The 17,151-nt window shown below is 41.6% G+C and overlaps 2 protein-coding genes and 1 long non-coding RNA gene across 4 annotated transcripts in view; 1 reads left to right on the top strand and 2 right to left on the bottom strand.

Moving 5' to 3' along the window:
* Positions 1–638: 638 nt before the first annotated feature.
* LOC111667207 (transmembrane protein 238) lies at positions 639–2,767 on the bottom strand. The gene is made up of 2 exons (XM_023422837.2): positions 2,089–2,767; positions 639–1,016 (listed from the first exon to the last, which is right to left on the bottom strand). Exon 1 carries the CDS (start codon positions 2,623–2,625, stop codon positions 2,104–2,106), a length of 522 nt encoding a protein of 173 aa, XP_023278605.1. The 5' UTR covers positions 2,626–2,767; the 3' UTR covers positions 639–1,016; positions 2,089–2,103.
* LOC147818162 (uncharacterized) lies at positions 2,703–3,728 on the top strand. Its single transcript, XR_015438260.1, has 2 exons — positions 2,703–2,842; positions 3,388–3,728. It is a non-coding gene; the product is annotated as an uncharacterized LOC147818162 (long non-coding RNA).
* A 3,343-nt stretch (positions 3,729–7,071) lies between these two features.
* gspt1l (G1 to S phase transition 1, like) overlaps positions 7,072–17,151 on the bottom strand; it is a 20,051-nt gene continuing 9,971 nt past the window's right edge. For both annotated transcript variants that reach the window (XM_023422855.2, XM_023422856.2), the window contains 9 exons: positions 16,241–16,421; positions 15,445–15,599; positions 14,172–14,312; positions 13,958–14,051; positions 13,366–13,446; positions 12,201–12,374; positions 11,427–11,516; positions 10,972–11,140; positions 7,072–7,727 (listed from right to left, as the gene is read on the bottom strand). In XM_023422855.2, coding sequence (XP_023278623.1) covers positions 7,675–7,727; positions 10,972–11,140; positions 11,427–11,516; positions 12,201–12,374; positions 13,366–13,446; positions 13,958–14,051; positions 14,172–14,312; positions 15,445–15,599; positions 16,241–16,421 — 1,138 coding nt within the window. In that variant the 3' untranslated portion in view covers positions 7,072–7,674. The remainder of the gene's footprint in view (positions 7,728–10,971; positions 11,141–11,426; positions 11,517–12,200; positions 12,375–13,365; positions 13,447–13,957; positions 14,052–14,171; positions 14,313–15,444; positions 15,600–16,240; positions 16,422–17,151) is intronic.

Genomic DNA, 17,151 nt, shown 5'->3' with positions numbered 1-17,151 from the left:
AAATAAAACAAATTCATTTCACTGACTAACAGCTCTGCTTCAAAGTAAAAGTACTTCATAGAAATGTAGAGGAGTCAACAGTACAATATTAGTCTTTAAGTGTAGAGGAGTAAAAGTAAGACGTTTACAAAAAAAGGTAAGAACAAGTAAAGAACAAATACTGAAGAATATACTTAAGTACAGTACTGAAGTAAATGTACTTTGTTACTGTCCACCCCTGTGTGCATGTATAGTAGAAGTAATGTATGAATGAGTGGGTGAATGTGGCTTGCAGTGTAGAACACTTTGAGACTAGGAAAGCTCTATATAAGTGCAGCCAACACACCAGTTGGACAAAAGAGTAGTTGCCAACTGTGACTGAAAAGTTCCTGTTGGAGAAGCTCAAGACAAACCAGGCCAAACAACTCACGGTCAGTGAGTTTGAATCAAATTTGATTCACTGTTTCAGATTATGTGGGTGGCGCTTGTAAAGGGACGTTACTTTAACAAGGTGAATATAGGACGTGGCCTCCCCACAGTAAACCTTGACCTGACGCAACATTTGGTTTGTAACACAGAACCACCTGGAACGCTTCGTTGGAAACAGGTGCTTTCAAAAAATACTCGGCAGGTGATTGGATGAACCATCAGGGCAACAGTTATTCTGGTCGACACAATGTTTATTTTACTTCAACATAAAAATTATGATTTCTCCAACAAACAGAGACATAAAGATGCTGTTCATAGTTTATATAACAGTGTGCAGCTGTCATCACATTATGAATACGTTGTCTGTATTGATCCAAGTCCAAACTGCCAGACGTCTGACGTACTGATTAAAAACATGACACCTATGTCCAGCTGCTAACACCTCCTCCATACATCCTGATCAATTATGAATCATTTCTCATTAAACACAAACTGTAAAAAAAAAAAAAACCACCTGAACATCAACTGGAGTCAACTGTAGACGGATCAGGACAGTGTAGTGCAGGCTCGCCTCTGTTCAGTGCTGCAAGAAACTAATATCAAAATATCTGTGGGAGAGGAAATGAAAACAACATTGTTATTAAAGTTTGTGTACAGAATGGAGATGAGTTTGATGTTTGAGTTATTTCATCAGACACCTTTCCATCAGTGTGTGGATGACCGGGAAGTTTCAGGTGAGCCTGATAGTGTTTAAACTGAGGGCTTGTCTCTCGGTGAGCAGCGAACTGTGGTTAATGATTATCCACTGATAAGAGCTTTGTTCTGCCACAGCCACAGGTACTCGTTTCAGTTGCACAGTTAAATGACATAAACTCAGGAAGGGGGAAGTTTTTCTTTTTTCTTCTCCATAGTTTTAGGATTCTAGGATAAAGATGATTTGAATAAAGATAATTTACTCAATTTTAAATCCTTCAACAAATACATTTAAAACAGGATTATGATTCCAGTATATTTGAACATGCTTGTTTTAGCAGGTTTCATATTGAAACACAAATACTTTGTTGCTGTCTTAATATTCACCTTCTTATATTCACTGGTATGTAAAATATTACTGTAATAGTAATGGCTTATGTTAAATTAGTTTAGCTTCATTCCTATAATATTGTGTTGAGACTATGTGTTGCCAGTGTTTGAGCACCACTGATATCACAGACCTGTGGGGGATTTTACATTCAGCCTACACACCTATGGCACATGGTTTTATACAGTCTGCTTCTTTTATTTGAATATATTTCGAAATATAAAATCAACAGTTTTTGTGTTTAAATATAAAATAAAACACAGCATAAAAATGTTAATTAAAAATCATTAGCATATCTTTAGAGCTGTATTTGTGGCAGAGTGAAGAGGCCTCTTAAACAGAAAATCGACAGTTAGACGTGAAGTTAATCTACAATAACCTACAGAGAAAATAACCTGTTAAATCTACATTATATATGTTACAGTGCACGTGCGCAGGCAGGAAGAAAGGTTTCATTACCAAGTGTTTTGGTCTAAATGGAGCTCAGGGCTCAAACAGTTACAATGAACCTCGTGCTCATTTCAGCTGTGTATTTTGTGTTGTGTCATCTGGCAGCAGCCACAGCCACAGTACAGTCAGTGTTGCGCGTCAGGCCTCACCTGTCCGCCTACTTTTTATGTAGGTGAGCTCTCTGTAGTTGTGTGCGGCATCTCTATGTCACAGCCCGCCACCGAGGAGACAATGTGCGGGGTATTCTCCTGCGGTCCCATGGTTGCCATAGCAACGACCACCTGTTCCGCCTGCGGAGCAACAGGCAGCCCGGCGGCTGACCTCTGCGCTTGGCCACGGCGGGTACCGGACGGCGCTCCGTTCCTGCGGAACGAGTTCCTGATGCCGCTGGACACGCGGCTGGACAGGCGCCTCACCACGCCGCCGATGCCCCCCTTGTCCTTCTTAAGTAAACCGACGTCATCCTCCAGCTCCGTCGGGGGCACCTCGATGTTCCCGGAGTACCAGAACACCCACCAGATGAGGCTGAGGAAGATGACGATGGCGCCCGCGTAAATGAGCAGATCATAGAAGAAGACGTTCACAAACACACCGATGAGAAGAACCACCAGTCCCACGATGTCAAAGACTACTGCGAGCCAGAAACAGCACTGACAGCGACCCAGACCCCGGTGGACCGGTTCCATGTCAACATGAAGACCGGCAGACTGCGTGACTCCAGAGAGACGCGGTCTCTGACAATAACTGATTAGTTCCCGGGACCTTTGTACCGTGGCATTGAGTTTCAGAGCGGCTGTAAGGTGAGCCAGGTGGGCCGCTCAGTCACGCTCAGGTTGCCCGGCTGAGGCTCAGAGGAGGGGCGTGGTGCCCGCTGGAGGAGGGGCTCAAACCTCTACCTGGCAGGTACGTTTTTTTTTTTTTTTTTTACACTATACAGATCATGTAAAGCACCTGCAGCCATGCACATTACATTCACAGAATAAAAAGATAGACACGTGATCTCGTTTTTTACACAGATTAAACAGATTAAATTACACAGATACACTCACTGTACAGTCAATGTTCTGGCCTTGAAAATAAATGATGATGTTAATGCACCCTGTGCTTAAACAGCCATAAAATAAAGACTCATACACACAATGATACACATTCACACACATTATATCAGTAGAGTGATGTAACATAAAATGGCATCGTGGTGGTTTATGAAACAACTGTTATATTTTCACTGTCTATTCTCTGGATTGTTTAATACACATTTAAAAAAATAAAATAATCATAAGAAACAGCAGCGAATAGCTTTATGTTATTTGTCCTGGCTTTTTTTTATTTACACAACTCCTTAGGATAATACTTGATATCTTTATTTTTATGGTAATCATTTTTATGAGCTTTGTACATGCTAAATAGCCTATTAATTTGTGCAATGCTATACTTCTGCTATACAGAAGAACTGTGGCAGGTTCTCCAAGATGCTGGAACAACCCACAAGTACCTGAAGACCTGTGTGCAGGTGTACTGAGGAGAACTGGAGCTGGTTTAAAGGCAGAGGGGGGTCACAGCAAATACTGATCTGACTTAGGTTTCTTCGGTTTCCTGCTCTCTGTATGAGCTTAACTGATAAACAAAAACTACTCATGACTTTATGTTTGAAATACTGTTTATGTATTTTGCTGCAAATGTTGCTAAACTGCATTTTTTGTACTGGTGCATCCTCTAAACAGAGACACTAAAGTTTAATGCCATGTCCCTCTGTAATGAGAATATATTAAACAGTATGCATTCACTGTCGTAGCCAATGACGAGTGTTTGTGTTGAGGGTTAACAGTAAAGTAAATAGATTTTCAATCAATGAATCCATTCAAATGATGGACACATGGAAGAAACAGACAGACGTGAGGCTACATTCACATCATCAGTGTTTTGTACTAAGCCGCTGTCTAACAGGATGTTTTCTGAGAGCACACACACACACACACACACAGACAGACATGCTGCAGGTTAGATTAGGTCAGATCACTTTATTTGCATGAAGCCACAGCACAAAGCAGAAGACTGTGTGTACGTGTTTGTGTGTGTGTGTGTGTGTGTGTGTGTGTGTGTGTGTGTGTGTGCGCACGTGCGTGTGTGTGCGTGTTTGTCTGTGATGAGAGATGTATCTTCCCAGTAACATTTCATCATTAATCTTGTTGTAAAGGATTAGGAAGCCACCAGCAGCCTCTGTGGATCACACTGGGACAGATCCATCTGCATGTCAGAGAAAACACAACAACACCAACACTTTTACTACAAACATTGACAAACTACAAATAAAACTGAGAAAATGAAGGTTACACAGCCACTGACCTAGGTTGCCGAGGTTGGCTGTGGTGAAAGCCTTGTGCTCCAGTTTCTGTTTGAGAATGAAGACCCAGACCCAGTAGATCTGTGCCTGATCCAAACAGCAGCCCTGATGACCCCAATGAACTTAAAGCAGACGAGCTTCAGGATGGAGCCACACCCTCCTGACAGTGCAGTAAATCCCCGTCCTGGGGAGGGTAGAGTGGGCTGGAGGCTACAGTGTCCTCCCTGTGCTGGGAGGATGTATCTGTGGTTGATATGGTGGCTTCTGTGGAGCGAACTGTCACACCTGACGGCACTGCTGAGGTCAGGCACCAGGCCTCAGATAACAACACTGATGACACACAACAAGCTGCTCACAAATGTTACAAAAGACCAAAACCAACAGTGTGTTAGTCTGTCTCTTTTCTGACTGTAACTCTCAGCACACTGAAGATTATAATATTTATACTATAGTTTCATTTTTCCACATGCTAGAGATTGGTCAGTCAGTCACGACTTTGATGTTCATGATGAAATATGCTAAAAACTAATGGCCATAAAATCTGGCACATTTACCACGTATTCATGCTCCCACTGGCCAGACTTGACCAGATCTGACCCAAGTCTGTGCAAGATCCGGATCCGTATCCGGCCCAGATCCATAATAGAGCCAACCCTCACTTGGGCCCGATCCAGTACAGATCTGGGCCGGATCACCATAAAAGAATCTTCAGCCGGCCTGGAGCCAGCCCAGATTTTTTTAAAAATGGATCCATGCCGGTATTGGCACATTATACGAAAGGACACTAGCCCAGGTCCGCTGTGACGATTAGACACAGATTTTATGATCCAGGCCAAGGCCAAATCATTTTTGCTATCTGGGAACATACCTGTTAAACATCAGCATGTTAACATTGTCAGTGTGACTCTGTAGATAGTAGTTTAGTTAATAAACTCCTTTATTTACACCTAGCTGTTGTCCTGTTGTATTCTTTTGACGTAGAGACTGGAGATCCATTGAATCGAGAAGTCATGGCTTATAGATATGAGATTGATAAATTTGGCAATGAAGTAATTGATTGTTGTCCTCCCAGAGGACTGGTGCCCCATTTCAACAAGAGTAAATTCTAAATTATGGCGTTAACGCTACAGAGGAGTGTATATAAATCAGGAAGGGCGTCTAATTATACTGATTACAGTTTCATGACTGGCAGTAACACCACCTGCTGGTGGAGTTTCTCTTTATGATGGAATGAATCAAGCTTAAATGAGTAAGAAATAGAATTAAAACAAGTTGATCTTGTGTTAACAGCCTCTCAGGCCACTGGCTGCCAGTTTCAGTACAGTCACTTATTCAAGTCTCCATTTATCTTGAATGTTGCTCAGTAAGAACATGTGTTCTCAGTTCAGCAAAACCAACGCAGGATTTTTGAATATTTAATAACAAGACTAGGTCTAAACCTAGTGTCTGCCTGGACCGCCTCTGGTCAAATCCTGATTTCATAACTGTGACATTGTCTGACAAAATCACCAAACCCATAAATGAAAGACAAAGACTGAGCTGTGATTTCAGCTGGATTTACTGTAACATGATCAGAGAGAAAGTTAGAAGTGGCACAATATCTTTTTTAAGTTATTTTTCAGGCCTTTATCGCAGTCATAGAGAGAGAGAGAGAGAGAGAGAGAGAGAGAGAGAGAGAGAGAGAGAGACACACACACACAGAGCAAAGGGCCAAAGGCCAGACTGGACCCCAGGCTGTCAAATGTGACATGTTCCACCAGACCTTTGCCTGACAGACTATCTTTCTTACCTAGTCTGTCACTCAGAGAACAGCCTCCGCCTGGATCTACAATAGTTTAGTCTTTATTTACTTCAACTCCGAAACGTAACAGACTTTTATTAGAGGCAGGTCTTTATGTCTGTTTGATATGTAGAGTTGGTCATAGTCGTTAGTATGAAGCCTCATTAACGATGACTTCTCTCTCTCTCTCTGCTTGGTGTTTATCATGTTTAGTTATTCCTCTGCTTCCTTTAGAATTAATGATACATGGAATGAAAGTAGTTTATTTGCTGTAATGGAGGCGAGGCTCAGTGTATTGGAAGCGCTCTTCCTCTTCAGTTCCTGAGTAGCCAGGAAACCAGAGTGGCTCAGCAGACTGCAGTTCAGCACTCGGCTGACCAGTGGTGGAAATATCATCAGTCAGTCGGTCAGTCAGTGACATTGGCAACTATACCAAAAATTTAAGAATTATGAGCAACATATGGAGAGAGTGGGATACAGTGGCTCAGGAGGTAGAGCGGGTCATCTACCAACCAGAAGGTCAGTGGTTCGTTTCCTGGCTTCCTCCAGATACTCATCGAGTGTGCGCATGTAGAGAAAACATGAATGTGTGAATGTGGCTTGTAGTGTAAATGCTTTGAGTGGTCAGCAAGATTAGAACAGCTCTATAGAAGTTCAGTCCCTGAAGACAAACTTTGCAATGACACTGGTTCTACATGATCCCAAACATCTGTGGCATTTCTTCACTGACAGCTGATACTTATACTGAGATACTATCTGCTCATAATACGGATCAGGCCACTTTATGAATCAGTCTGGGACTTGTTCTAAGGTTGTCAAAAGAGTTTAGAATTTTATTTAAAAACAAAATCATATTTTTAAATTTTTAAAAATATTTCACAAAGTTTAAACTGAAAATTGCATTTGTCTGTCAGGAGTTTCTCATTAACAGTCAAAACCCACTTTAAAAAAATAAGAGTGAAACACAAAGCCAGCCACTGTTACGTCTCTGAAAATGAAAACACTCTGTTTTCCCAATTTATTATTTTATTGTCATAGTTGTTTGCTTTAATAACATTTGAACGCTCAAGCACACAGCCAGAACGCAACGAGAAACCAAAAACTGGGTCAAAGCAAAGGGAGACATGTACACCCAAGATAAACATTTGGTTTCAACTGGTTAAGTTCTCTCAAACAATTTCTTTTGCAATTTACTGAAAATCATTTTTATACTCCAAGCAAATCCTGGTCCACATCTGTTTACAGATATAACTTCTGCCATTTGTCACTGTCATTTATGAAAGAAAAAAAAAAACTAGAAGAAAAATATCATGTAATGATGAGTAGACCAGAGGAGGAGGTGGGGAGAGGTGGCGGGAGGGCTAACCCAGAAATGGCATAGCTGAGCTCTCAATATGAGAAAGCTGACTCGTGTGGACTTCATCTTGGTTTGTCGTTTGCTTAAAAACAGGTTTTCTTTTTCAGATGAGTTTTTTTACTGAAGCTGATCTTCGGCACGCAGAAGGGGGGCGTGACAGGGAGGTGCCGTCGCCGCTGACAACAGTGTGGGCGGGTTATAACCAAGCTCTGCCCGTTCCTTCTCACTAGGACTCTCAGAAAGCTCAGTCCTCTTCAGTCCCGCTCGGCGACCAGCTTCAGCACCTTTCCAATGGCGATGGTCTTACCTGAGACACACAGACAAAACACCAGTCACACTTCACTGAACTTAAATCCACATCGACATATCTGAGAAACTACAGGCTAAAATAACGTCTGATCAGCTCTTGTTGGCTCTCAGGACAGAGACTACAGTTTCAGTGACATGTTCACAACTTGTAGCTTCAACCTGAGAATGAGATGAGCAGCAGAATATGAAGAGTTCTGGGCTCCTGTATTTCACCTGCTGCTGAGGCTCCTGATTCACAACCATTTCAACTGTTGGTGTGATATGAATCAAAGGTGAACTGAGAGGTTCTGGGATTGATTTGGTCAGATCAGCTGATTGTTTCTCTAGAGAAGAGTCACCATGAGTCATAGGAACATCACAAGAAACTGTCATTAAGTACCAAATCACGAGCCTCTGAACGTTGTGTGTGGAGCCTTGCTACAACAGATGTCAGCTGTCACAGTTCACACACAGTAACAGGAACGTTCAGGACATGAACATGTTGACAACATGTTGATATAAAGTGAACAACATACTGACTTCTGCTCATCTACAACTTCCCTGTTGATCCACATCAAATATTACAACCCTGTTTCCCAAAAAGTTGGGACGCTGTGTAAAACGTAAATAGAAACAGAATGTGATTTTCAAAACATTGAAACCCCATCTTTAATTGAAAATTGCACAAAGACGACATATCAAAAGTTGAAACTGAGAAATGTCATTTTTTAAATTTAGATGCCCATTTGAATTTGATGCCAGCAACATGTTTCAAAAGAGGAGAGGGACCATCCGGCTTGTTAACAGCACACAGTTCAAAAAGCAGCATCTGTGATGGTATGCAGGTATATTAGTGCACATGGCAAGGGTAACCTGCACATTTGTGATGGTACCATTAATGCTGGACAATGTATACAGGTTTTGGAGCAACATATGCTGCCAAGGGAAGACCTTGCTTATTTCAGCAAGGCAATGCAAAACCACATTCTGCAGGTATTACCACAGTTTGGCTCTGGAGTAAAAGAGTCCAGGTGCTAAACTGGCCTGCCTACAGTACTTTTTGTCAGCCATTGAAAATGTTTGGCGCAGTATGAAACGTAAAATACGACAAAGGAAATCCTGAACTGTTGAGCAGCTGAAATGGTAGGCTACATCAAGCAAGAATGGGAAAACATTCCACTTTCAAAATTACAGCAATTGGTTTCGTCAGTTCCCAAACACTCGGAGTGAAGTTAAAAGAAGAGGTGATGCAACAGAGTGGTAAACATGACCCTGTCCCAACATTTTTGAAACATGTTGCTGGCATCAAATTAAAAATGGACATCTAATTTTCAAATAACTGACATTTCTCAGTTTCAGCATTTGATATGTCGTCTTTGAGCTACTTTCTATTATATATGGGGTTTCAATGTTTTGAAAATCACATTCTGTTTCTATTTACGTTTTAACAGCGTCCAAACTTTTTGGGAAACAGGCTTGTGAAATCTCTTCACACCATCATGGTGTGTTTTTCTTTGACCTACAGTGTCCTCAATACTATAGAAAAACAAGTAGCAGCACATTTTCAGAATTTTGTCATTGACTTGGTGCTGAAGTATTGGTTCTTGTGACATTCCTGATCAGAACAAATGTCTACGCTCCACACAGAGGTCCTACTGAACTGCTGTGTACAGACAGGCAGGATTTTCTTCTGGTTTCTGTAAACACATTTATAGCTTATTAAACTGACCGAGGATTAATTTTCCCTGAAAAATGCAAAACAACAACCAGCAGTATTTTTAGTTAGTTTTTTTTTTTAAGTTGAACAAGAATAATGAAGAGCAGCATCATTCTGCACAGTCAGTATCAGATGCTTTAAGTACAGACGTCCGCTGTAATGATCACTGAGCACAGACAGGTCCGTCGTTGATTCATCTGTTTGTGTTGACATCAGCCTGACATCTGCAGACAGATGTTGGCTGCTGTTTGCAGGGACAGATGGAATAAAGTTCACTCCACTTACACAGCCTCACGTCTCACAGCCAGAGACACAAACTGAGCTCTGATCAGGTCTGTCCCTGTGGTCGAGTCAGTGAGCACCCTGTGAACTGCAGTGGGTTCACACTGACTCCTGCTCATCCCACAGTTCATGAGACTGTTGTGACTCATACAGCAGCTGTCATCTACACGTTTTATAAACTTTGTAATAAGCCTGACCACTCCACTCACAACATCTAACCACTGAACACTGTGAACATTTAGCTCAGATGATACGTTGAATGGGAAAAGGCTCAAATGCAGAGATAGATTTGGGATTTGAACAATCCATATTTGATCAAATAAAAACTGATGAACCTGGAATATCTAACATCTACTATAGATACAGACTCGGGACTGTTTATTCATTGATTGTAATCTGAACATTGGAACTGGTGCCACGGCTTCATTTGTACTTTGAATCTCCTGTTATTTTATTTTTTCTACTTTTATGCTCCTTTAGTGTAGATGTATGAAGTATGTTACTGTCTATGTATTAATAGTGTATTTACACTCCACTATAGAAATCTACAGTTGCACAAAACACCTCCGGTTTTCTACTTCAGTATGACACTTAGGGTTTAATTTTTCCTTAGCTGAGGGAGTTACTTAAAAGGTGTTGCACAGAATCGCTTAAAATGTTTCCTTAGTTAAGGAAAAAAAGTTAAGTAATTTACAGCAATGAAAGGAGATTTTACATCGGTAAATTGTATTTTTTCGATTGAGACTGCCATTAGCACTTGTGATAGGCCTAACTATGATCACTTTTGGGAAGCAGGTAACATTAAAGAAGCCACTGTCTCATCATGCTGTTGTTTTCATGGGAACTTCACCATAGTGAACTTTGGTCACCAAGGTCTTTTGTGCAACAATTTTACTGACTTTAACGGATTCCTTAATTATAAGACTAAGATAAGCAAAACACCTTAAATACCTTAGTGAACATTTTTCGGAAACCTGAAGGATAAAACTCTGTGCAACTGTTTTTATTTCAAGGGAACTGTAACTTGAAGGAAAATCTTAACTTGAGGTTTTTTGTGAAACCAGCCCGACATTTCCTTTGAAATGACCTTAAAATCTTGTTGATACTTTTCTGTTATTAGTTTGATGAAGGTTTATTTTGAAGAGTTTAAAATGTAACACAGAACGTAGCTTTAGGTATTGACTGGTATATTTTCCAATAGTGACAGCAGGAGTATGAAGATGGTGCTGATGATTACAGTCAGCAGTAGAGCGAGGCCACTCACCTTCGTCCCGTAAGGTAAACCGTCCCATCTGAGGAAAGTCTTTAAAGGTCTCGAGGCAGATGGTTCCTGCTGTACGCAGACGGGCGATGCAGACCTGGTCCTGTTTGACGAATCGTGGGCGTGTCTTACTCTTCTCTCCCGACTTCTTGTCTACCAGACAGATTAAGGCCTGCCGAGGAGCAGAGAGTAACACAATGTCAGCACATACATATGTGTTGGATTAACTATCACTACAGCCACTCATAGTGACAGAAATGACATCATTCCCTTTATGTATTATGTTTGTGTTAATAGAGGAGGAGCAGAAGCAACATCTTTTAACCAAAACTCTTACAAATAATGAAGGGCATCATGTTACATCTGTTCAAATGCTTTTCAAACAGTCACTTGTGAGTCACTTCAGTGACTAATGTGAAACGTGTGTGAGACTGTGTGGACCAAGCTTCAGGTCTTACCGTAATCTGCACTTCTTCAATGCAGGTGTGGATGTGGAGGACCGCGTTGTAACCTGGACAGATGATGGATTTGTGTTCGATGATGACGATCTGAGGAGAGGACACTCACAGTTACGATGAGAAGACACTACACCAGCCACTTTACTGACTGTGGTGTTGGCCACTGAGGAAGCTACAACAGGTAGGATGAACCAAAACACCAGTTGAGCTCCCTCGTCCCAACAACCAGGACATGACTCTCAGTAGCGTCCGACCCACCCTCATCCAGAGAGAAAGTTACAAGTGACAGAATATCCTTCTTATTTTGTCTCACACACAGACCATGTCTCAATTCAGTGGCCGCATCCTTTGGTGGAGACGGTCTGGTCTATGGAGGATTTGTGTAACCAGCTGTGCCTGCCCTTACTGCTGCGTCGCTAAGTGCAGCTACTGTCGGCTAGCAACCTTGATAACACGCAACTTTTATTCACAAAAACTTGAGGTTTTAAAGCGCTTCATTTCAACAGTTGTACTATTAGCTGTTGAGAAGAGGAAGGCTTGAGAAGCTGGAAAGGTACTGTACCACTGTGTCACTGTATCACTTATTCTTTAGATGGTCATGGGGGGCGCTGGAGGACACCCACACACAAACTGTAACTGTGAGGCAACAATGCTAACCACTGCGTCACAGTGTCACCCACTATTCATTTTCTGACAAAAGACTCTTTAATAACTGCTGGATCATAAAGAGGCAAGTGTAGTTCAGGGAGAGGCAGAGCTGCTGCGTGGACTCACTTGGGCGTCGAAGGTGCGCCCTGAGTGGCAGAGGTTCTCAGCATTACACAGGATAAAGCCTGGCAGGATCTCCTCCTCCTCAATGCCCTTCAGCCGCAGCTTGAGGTTTTCTCCTGGCCCAGCGTCATCTGTCTCCACGTCGTCTGACAGGAGACTCAACACCTCCACCACATGCTGCATTGGGAGAGAAGCACGGGGTGAGACGAGGAGAGAGAAAGAGGAAATGTTTGACGTGTGTAGAAGAAAAGTGCTTGATGGTGTAAATAGAAGAATCAGATCAGAAAGCAGTAGATGAATTGATTCAATTTAATTATGAATTGGAGTTAAGTCCAGTGTGTGAGCATCATCCATACAAGGGCAGACAACAGAGACTCCACATGTTGAATTTTCATTCGCCTGTTGAGTTTAAAAACAAACTACGTGTCTTATTACTAAATGACAGGGAGCTAGTTTACTGTGGTTGTCAGTAGAGCCTGACCGATTTATCGGTCGGACGGTTTTGGCCTCAGTATCAACGCATATATTGTCCGACCTGCGCCAATATGAATACTTTTATTCAGAAACAATAATGCAGTGGAAATGGTCGGGTCAAGTTATATAGGCAGCAGTTTATGTACATTTGATCCTTTGTTTTCATTCAAGTTTAATATATATACATATTTGTTCTTATGTGTTTCTTTGTTTTTTTTTTTATTTAATTCCCAGTGAAGTTTACCATTTCAGTGCACTGATACATGACAATAAAGTTTGTTAAACTGTAAAATATCCTAAATGACGCCCTAAAAATGTAGTTTTAAATGTTCACTCTCGTGTCAGGGCTCCGGATTGTGATGATTGCATATGTGAACATAATTGAGAGTGTGTGAGACTCCAGCACAGGTACTGCGTTAGTCACTGTGGTTGAAATTAGGTTGCAGGGAGAGCACAGGAGGCTAATGTAGTTAGCTATGGTTTTGGTATGAATGGAATACTATGCTGTGTGTATTGTAGACTGCGTGGCACCTCCAAACTTGTTACTGGGTCAACACAGTTTAAGCTTGAAACCGAAGAAGCACAACAACAACGAGAAACAAACCCTGCAGGGATCGATGCATCAAGGTGCTGATGCGACCAACTGAGAAAGAGGAAAAGTTAGTCTGGAAGAAAGGCCTGTGGAATATCTTACCCTGTTTGGCATCATGACCAGCTGCTGTGCTTTACTGATGGAGCCCGACTCTAGTTTGCCCAGAATCACCGTGCCCATGTCCTGATGATGAGACAGAGTGTGTCAGAGTGGGTGAGAGTATCAGTCTAAGACAGGAAGTTTGTCGTTTCCTGCTGTTTCCACAACAAATAAAATGATTTTGCTTCATGTCCGAGTCTGACAGTCAACATGACACATAAACTGAGCTGTTTAACTGTGTGAATGTAAAGTCAGTGATTTAAAGATTTTGTCCAAATTCAGATATGATGTGAAAAAGTTGGGTAATAACATTTGCATTAAACACTCCCTTCACTCTGAACACAGTGCACCAGTGCCACAACATAAACAATCTGAAACAATAATCAGCCAGAGCTCAGAGTCAATCTTTAACACAAAGAACAGCAAATGTGCTCATTTTAGAAGATACACTTGTTCCCATATATCTGTCACACATCTGTAGGACAGATAACCAGGTGTAATACTGTTCAGAATCCATGTCTGCAGCTTGACCCTTTAATGAAAACTTACATTTAAACTATACTGAACCTACAGAGGGTTAAAAACAGACTCTTACCTTGTATTTGTCTACAATGGGCAATCTGACAGGACCATCACTTGATCTGTTGAAATTTGGCAAACTGTCCAAGTGTGGAATGAACGGTAAACCTCTGCAATGACATCAACCACAGAGAGCAGTTAGCTGGATGGATAAACAGGAGAAATCATTTGTGTCTCTACAGTTCCCACGCTGACCACAGAGAGCTGCTGACAGGAAGTGAAGGACTTACGTGTACCAGGAGCACATGTCAGTGGGCTCCTTCAGGTTGGCTCCTGTCAGCCCGGAGCATGGCATGAAGTGAATGTCTTTCTTCGGGTTGAAGCCCACCTTCTTCAAAAATGGCACCAGTTTCTCCTTGCACTCCTCATACCTGAGGGTTCAGACAACAGGAGCTCAAGTCACTGCAGCACTGTACTGACACAGACCTCCACACAGCAAAACAAGTAACAGAGTCAGCGGATGAAGGTGTTAACCAGCTGGTATTGAAGAAACACCATGCATGTGGGATGTTGGGTAATTTGCTCTGGCTTTTGGGAAAGCATTTATTTTGAAGTAGAGACAGGAAGTGGCCCATTGGCATGAACTGAACAACTGCCATTATTGTTAACTAGTTAAAAAGTGGGCTTAAAGTTACAACCAACACTGTGTTATATTCAGATACTGTTGAGATTTTCTAAGGTTTCTACATAAAGTGCACATTCATTTTACTCCAACATGGACATGCTTCTAATATACATGATGGTCAAGAAAATGCTAACAGTAACCAGGTTACCATCAAAAACCACAGCACCAAGACAGCTGTGCTTTGAATGCAACTCCTTGTTGTGGAGGAACACAGAGTCCATTTGGACCATAGTGACATGTCTTTGTTTTATTTCTTTTTGCACGCAATGTTAAGAGCTAGTGGATGACATCACAGCTAGAGTGGGAGAAGCTCTAGAACTTCTTCACACATCACATCATTGGACAGTGAGCCTCAAAGCGATGGGAGTCTCCTTCACCTTCAAAATGTTTCAAATGCTGTGCTGACAAGAATCAAGTCCGTGGTTTTTGCAATATATTTGTATATATTAGTATATTTTTTGTCGAATGACACAGCTATTGTGGCGTGTATCAGGAATGGGCAGGAAGAGGAGTACAGGAATCTGACAATGGCCTTCTGTGATCGGAGCGACAAGAACTGCCTCCTTCTGAACACCTCCAAGACCAATGAGATGGTCATGGACTTTCAGAGGTCTAGGCCCACCCTGAGGCCACTGAGGTCAGTGTCAGTATGAGTCTGTACGACACAAATGAAACTGAAAGTAATGTCCTTTGTACAGATTGCACTTTCAAAATTTCTCCAGGAATTTTCTAGTCAACATTATTTTATGGTGACCCATGAGCTGGTGTTTAGTTTAGAGATAAAGTATTAATTTTGTGGACTGTGAGTACACACACTTCTGAAGGGTGATCAGGGCTTTACACTCCAACTGTTTGATCACTGTTATCCATCTACTCACCTCTCAAGGCTCCAGTTGACTGTGGGATCGTCCATTTTATTCACCAGAACTATCAGGTGCTTGACACCAGCTGTTTTGGCCAACATGGCATGCTCCCGCGTCTGTCCGCCCTTCTCAAAACCAGTTTCAAACTCGCCTTTCCTGGCAGAGATCACCTGAGGAGCAGCACATTCATTCAGTCAGTGGTTTAGTCTACAATGTTTAAAGAGGTGATTCCTCGCAGGTCATTTAGTTTCATAATCAAGAGCGACAGACAACAAAACAGCCTGAGAAGTATCAAGGACGAGACTGCAGTACTGAACATGGCTGACTGGTTAAACACAAGCCAACAATGAGCAACAAGTGGTTGTTACAGTAAAATGTGTTTAAAGTTGGGTGAGTGTTCCTGTGGAAGTCAAGTATTCATGTTAAATTAAGTGTGGCATGATGCTGTATCAGAATATGAAAGTTACTTTCATGTTGACGTTTAAACAGCAGTTGAACTGTATCTTAAACGATACGATGAAATCTGATAATGATATATCGGCCAATTTTTATTTATTTATTTTTTTAAACATAAAACACATCTGTTATGCAACTTCTTGATGTTATCTGCACCAAGCTAACATCAGCCTGGCTTATTCATTGGTCTTCTAATAAACTGTTCAAACAGGCTTGGCTTTAAGGGTCTTTAGGTTGATTTTAATTCAGGAACTTTTTTAGCTTCTAAGGCTACTGGGCAGAAAAGGGGCTGCTAGTTAAGTCTTAAACTGATATTCCACACAGTTTGACAACACTGGTTATGTACATGACTTACCAGAACAGCCAAGTCTGCTTGTGATGCACCTCCAATCATGTTGGGGACAAAGCTTTTGTGGCCTGGAGCATCTAAAATGGTAAAGTGCTTTTTGTCTGTCTCAAAGTACGCTCGGCCCACCTCCACCGTCTTGCCTTTGTCCCTCTCCTCTTGGTTGGTGTCCAAAGCCCAAGATAGATACCTGAGACAAAAACAGTGATTTGCTGTTGTTGATTTGGTAACCAATGGGCAATCAGAGACAATTTGGTTGATACCAGTATAGCGCATTTCCTCAAATTACAACAGGTCATCAATGAAAAGCTGGGTCTCCAATAATGGTGGTCGGTGTGGTTGATATGAACAAATAAAGGCCAACCCCCAAATACAGACCAGAAAAAACCAGGAATGGATAAACTCCTGGTTCTTGGTTTGTAGTAACATACACATGTCAATAGATGGCAGCAGCTACACTGGAAATGACGTTACCATACAACCGGGTTCAAACTGACACATTGGTGGCATTTTATTCATTCATTTTGCTCCATTTTGCTTTGTCCTCCTTTAATCCCATTTGTTTGTTACTGTATATGATGTGCCTGCAACTGTTTCACAATAAAGCCCAGTTAAGAAATGAAGGGTTTATGTCCATTAAAAGGCTAGGGGGCTTTTAATTTGAAATGCTTACAGGAAGTATTGTGAGTTTGTATTAATAGTGTAATGCAGCAACTTTAACAGGGCAAACGGAAGCGGATCAAAACAAGGCTTCATACTACAATACGACCAATGACTCATCAAACAGGGGGAGTTAGAAATAAACACCTGTGAACTTCTGCAGGCAAATAAAGGCACCCGTCACTATTTCAGTATCCATGATATTTACGCTAATGCTCTAAGCTAATACTGTCAAATGAACCCATAGCCACAAATGGTTC

The sequence above is a fragment of the Seriola lalandi genome, unplaced genomic scaffold (assembly GCF_002814215.2).
Source record: "Seriola lalandi dorsalis isolate HSWRI2012SDOR001 ecotype SW California unplaced genomic scaffold, Sedor1 jcf7180002054686, whole genome shotgun sequence".
Lineage (NCBI taxonomy): Eukaryota > Metazoa > Chordata > Actinopteri > Carangiformes > Carangidae > Seriola > Seriola lalandi.
Note: the sequence above shows the minus strand (reverse complement) of the source record. Positions and strands in the feature narration are given on the sequence as shown.

Excerpts from the sequence above, each read along its gene's own strand:
- LOC111667207 (XM_023422837.2), bottom strand. The coding sequence starts at position 2,625 with ATGGAACCGGTCCACCGGGGTCTGGGTCGCTGTCAGTGCTGTTTCTGG.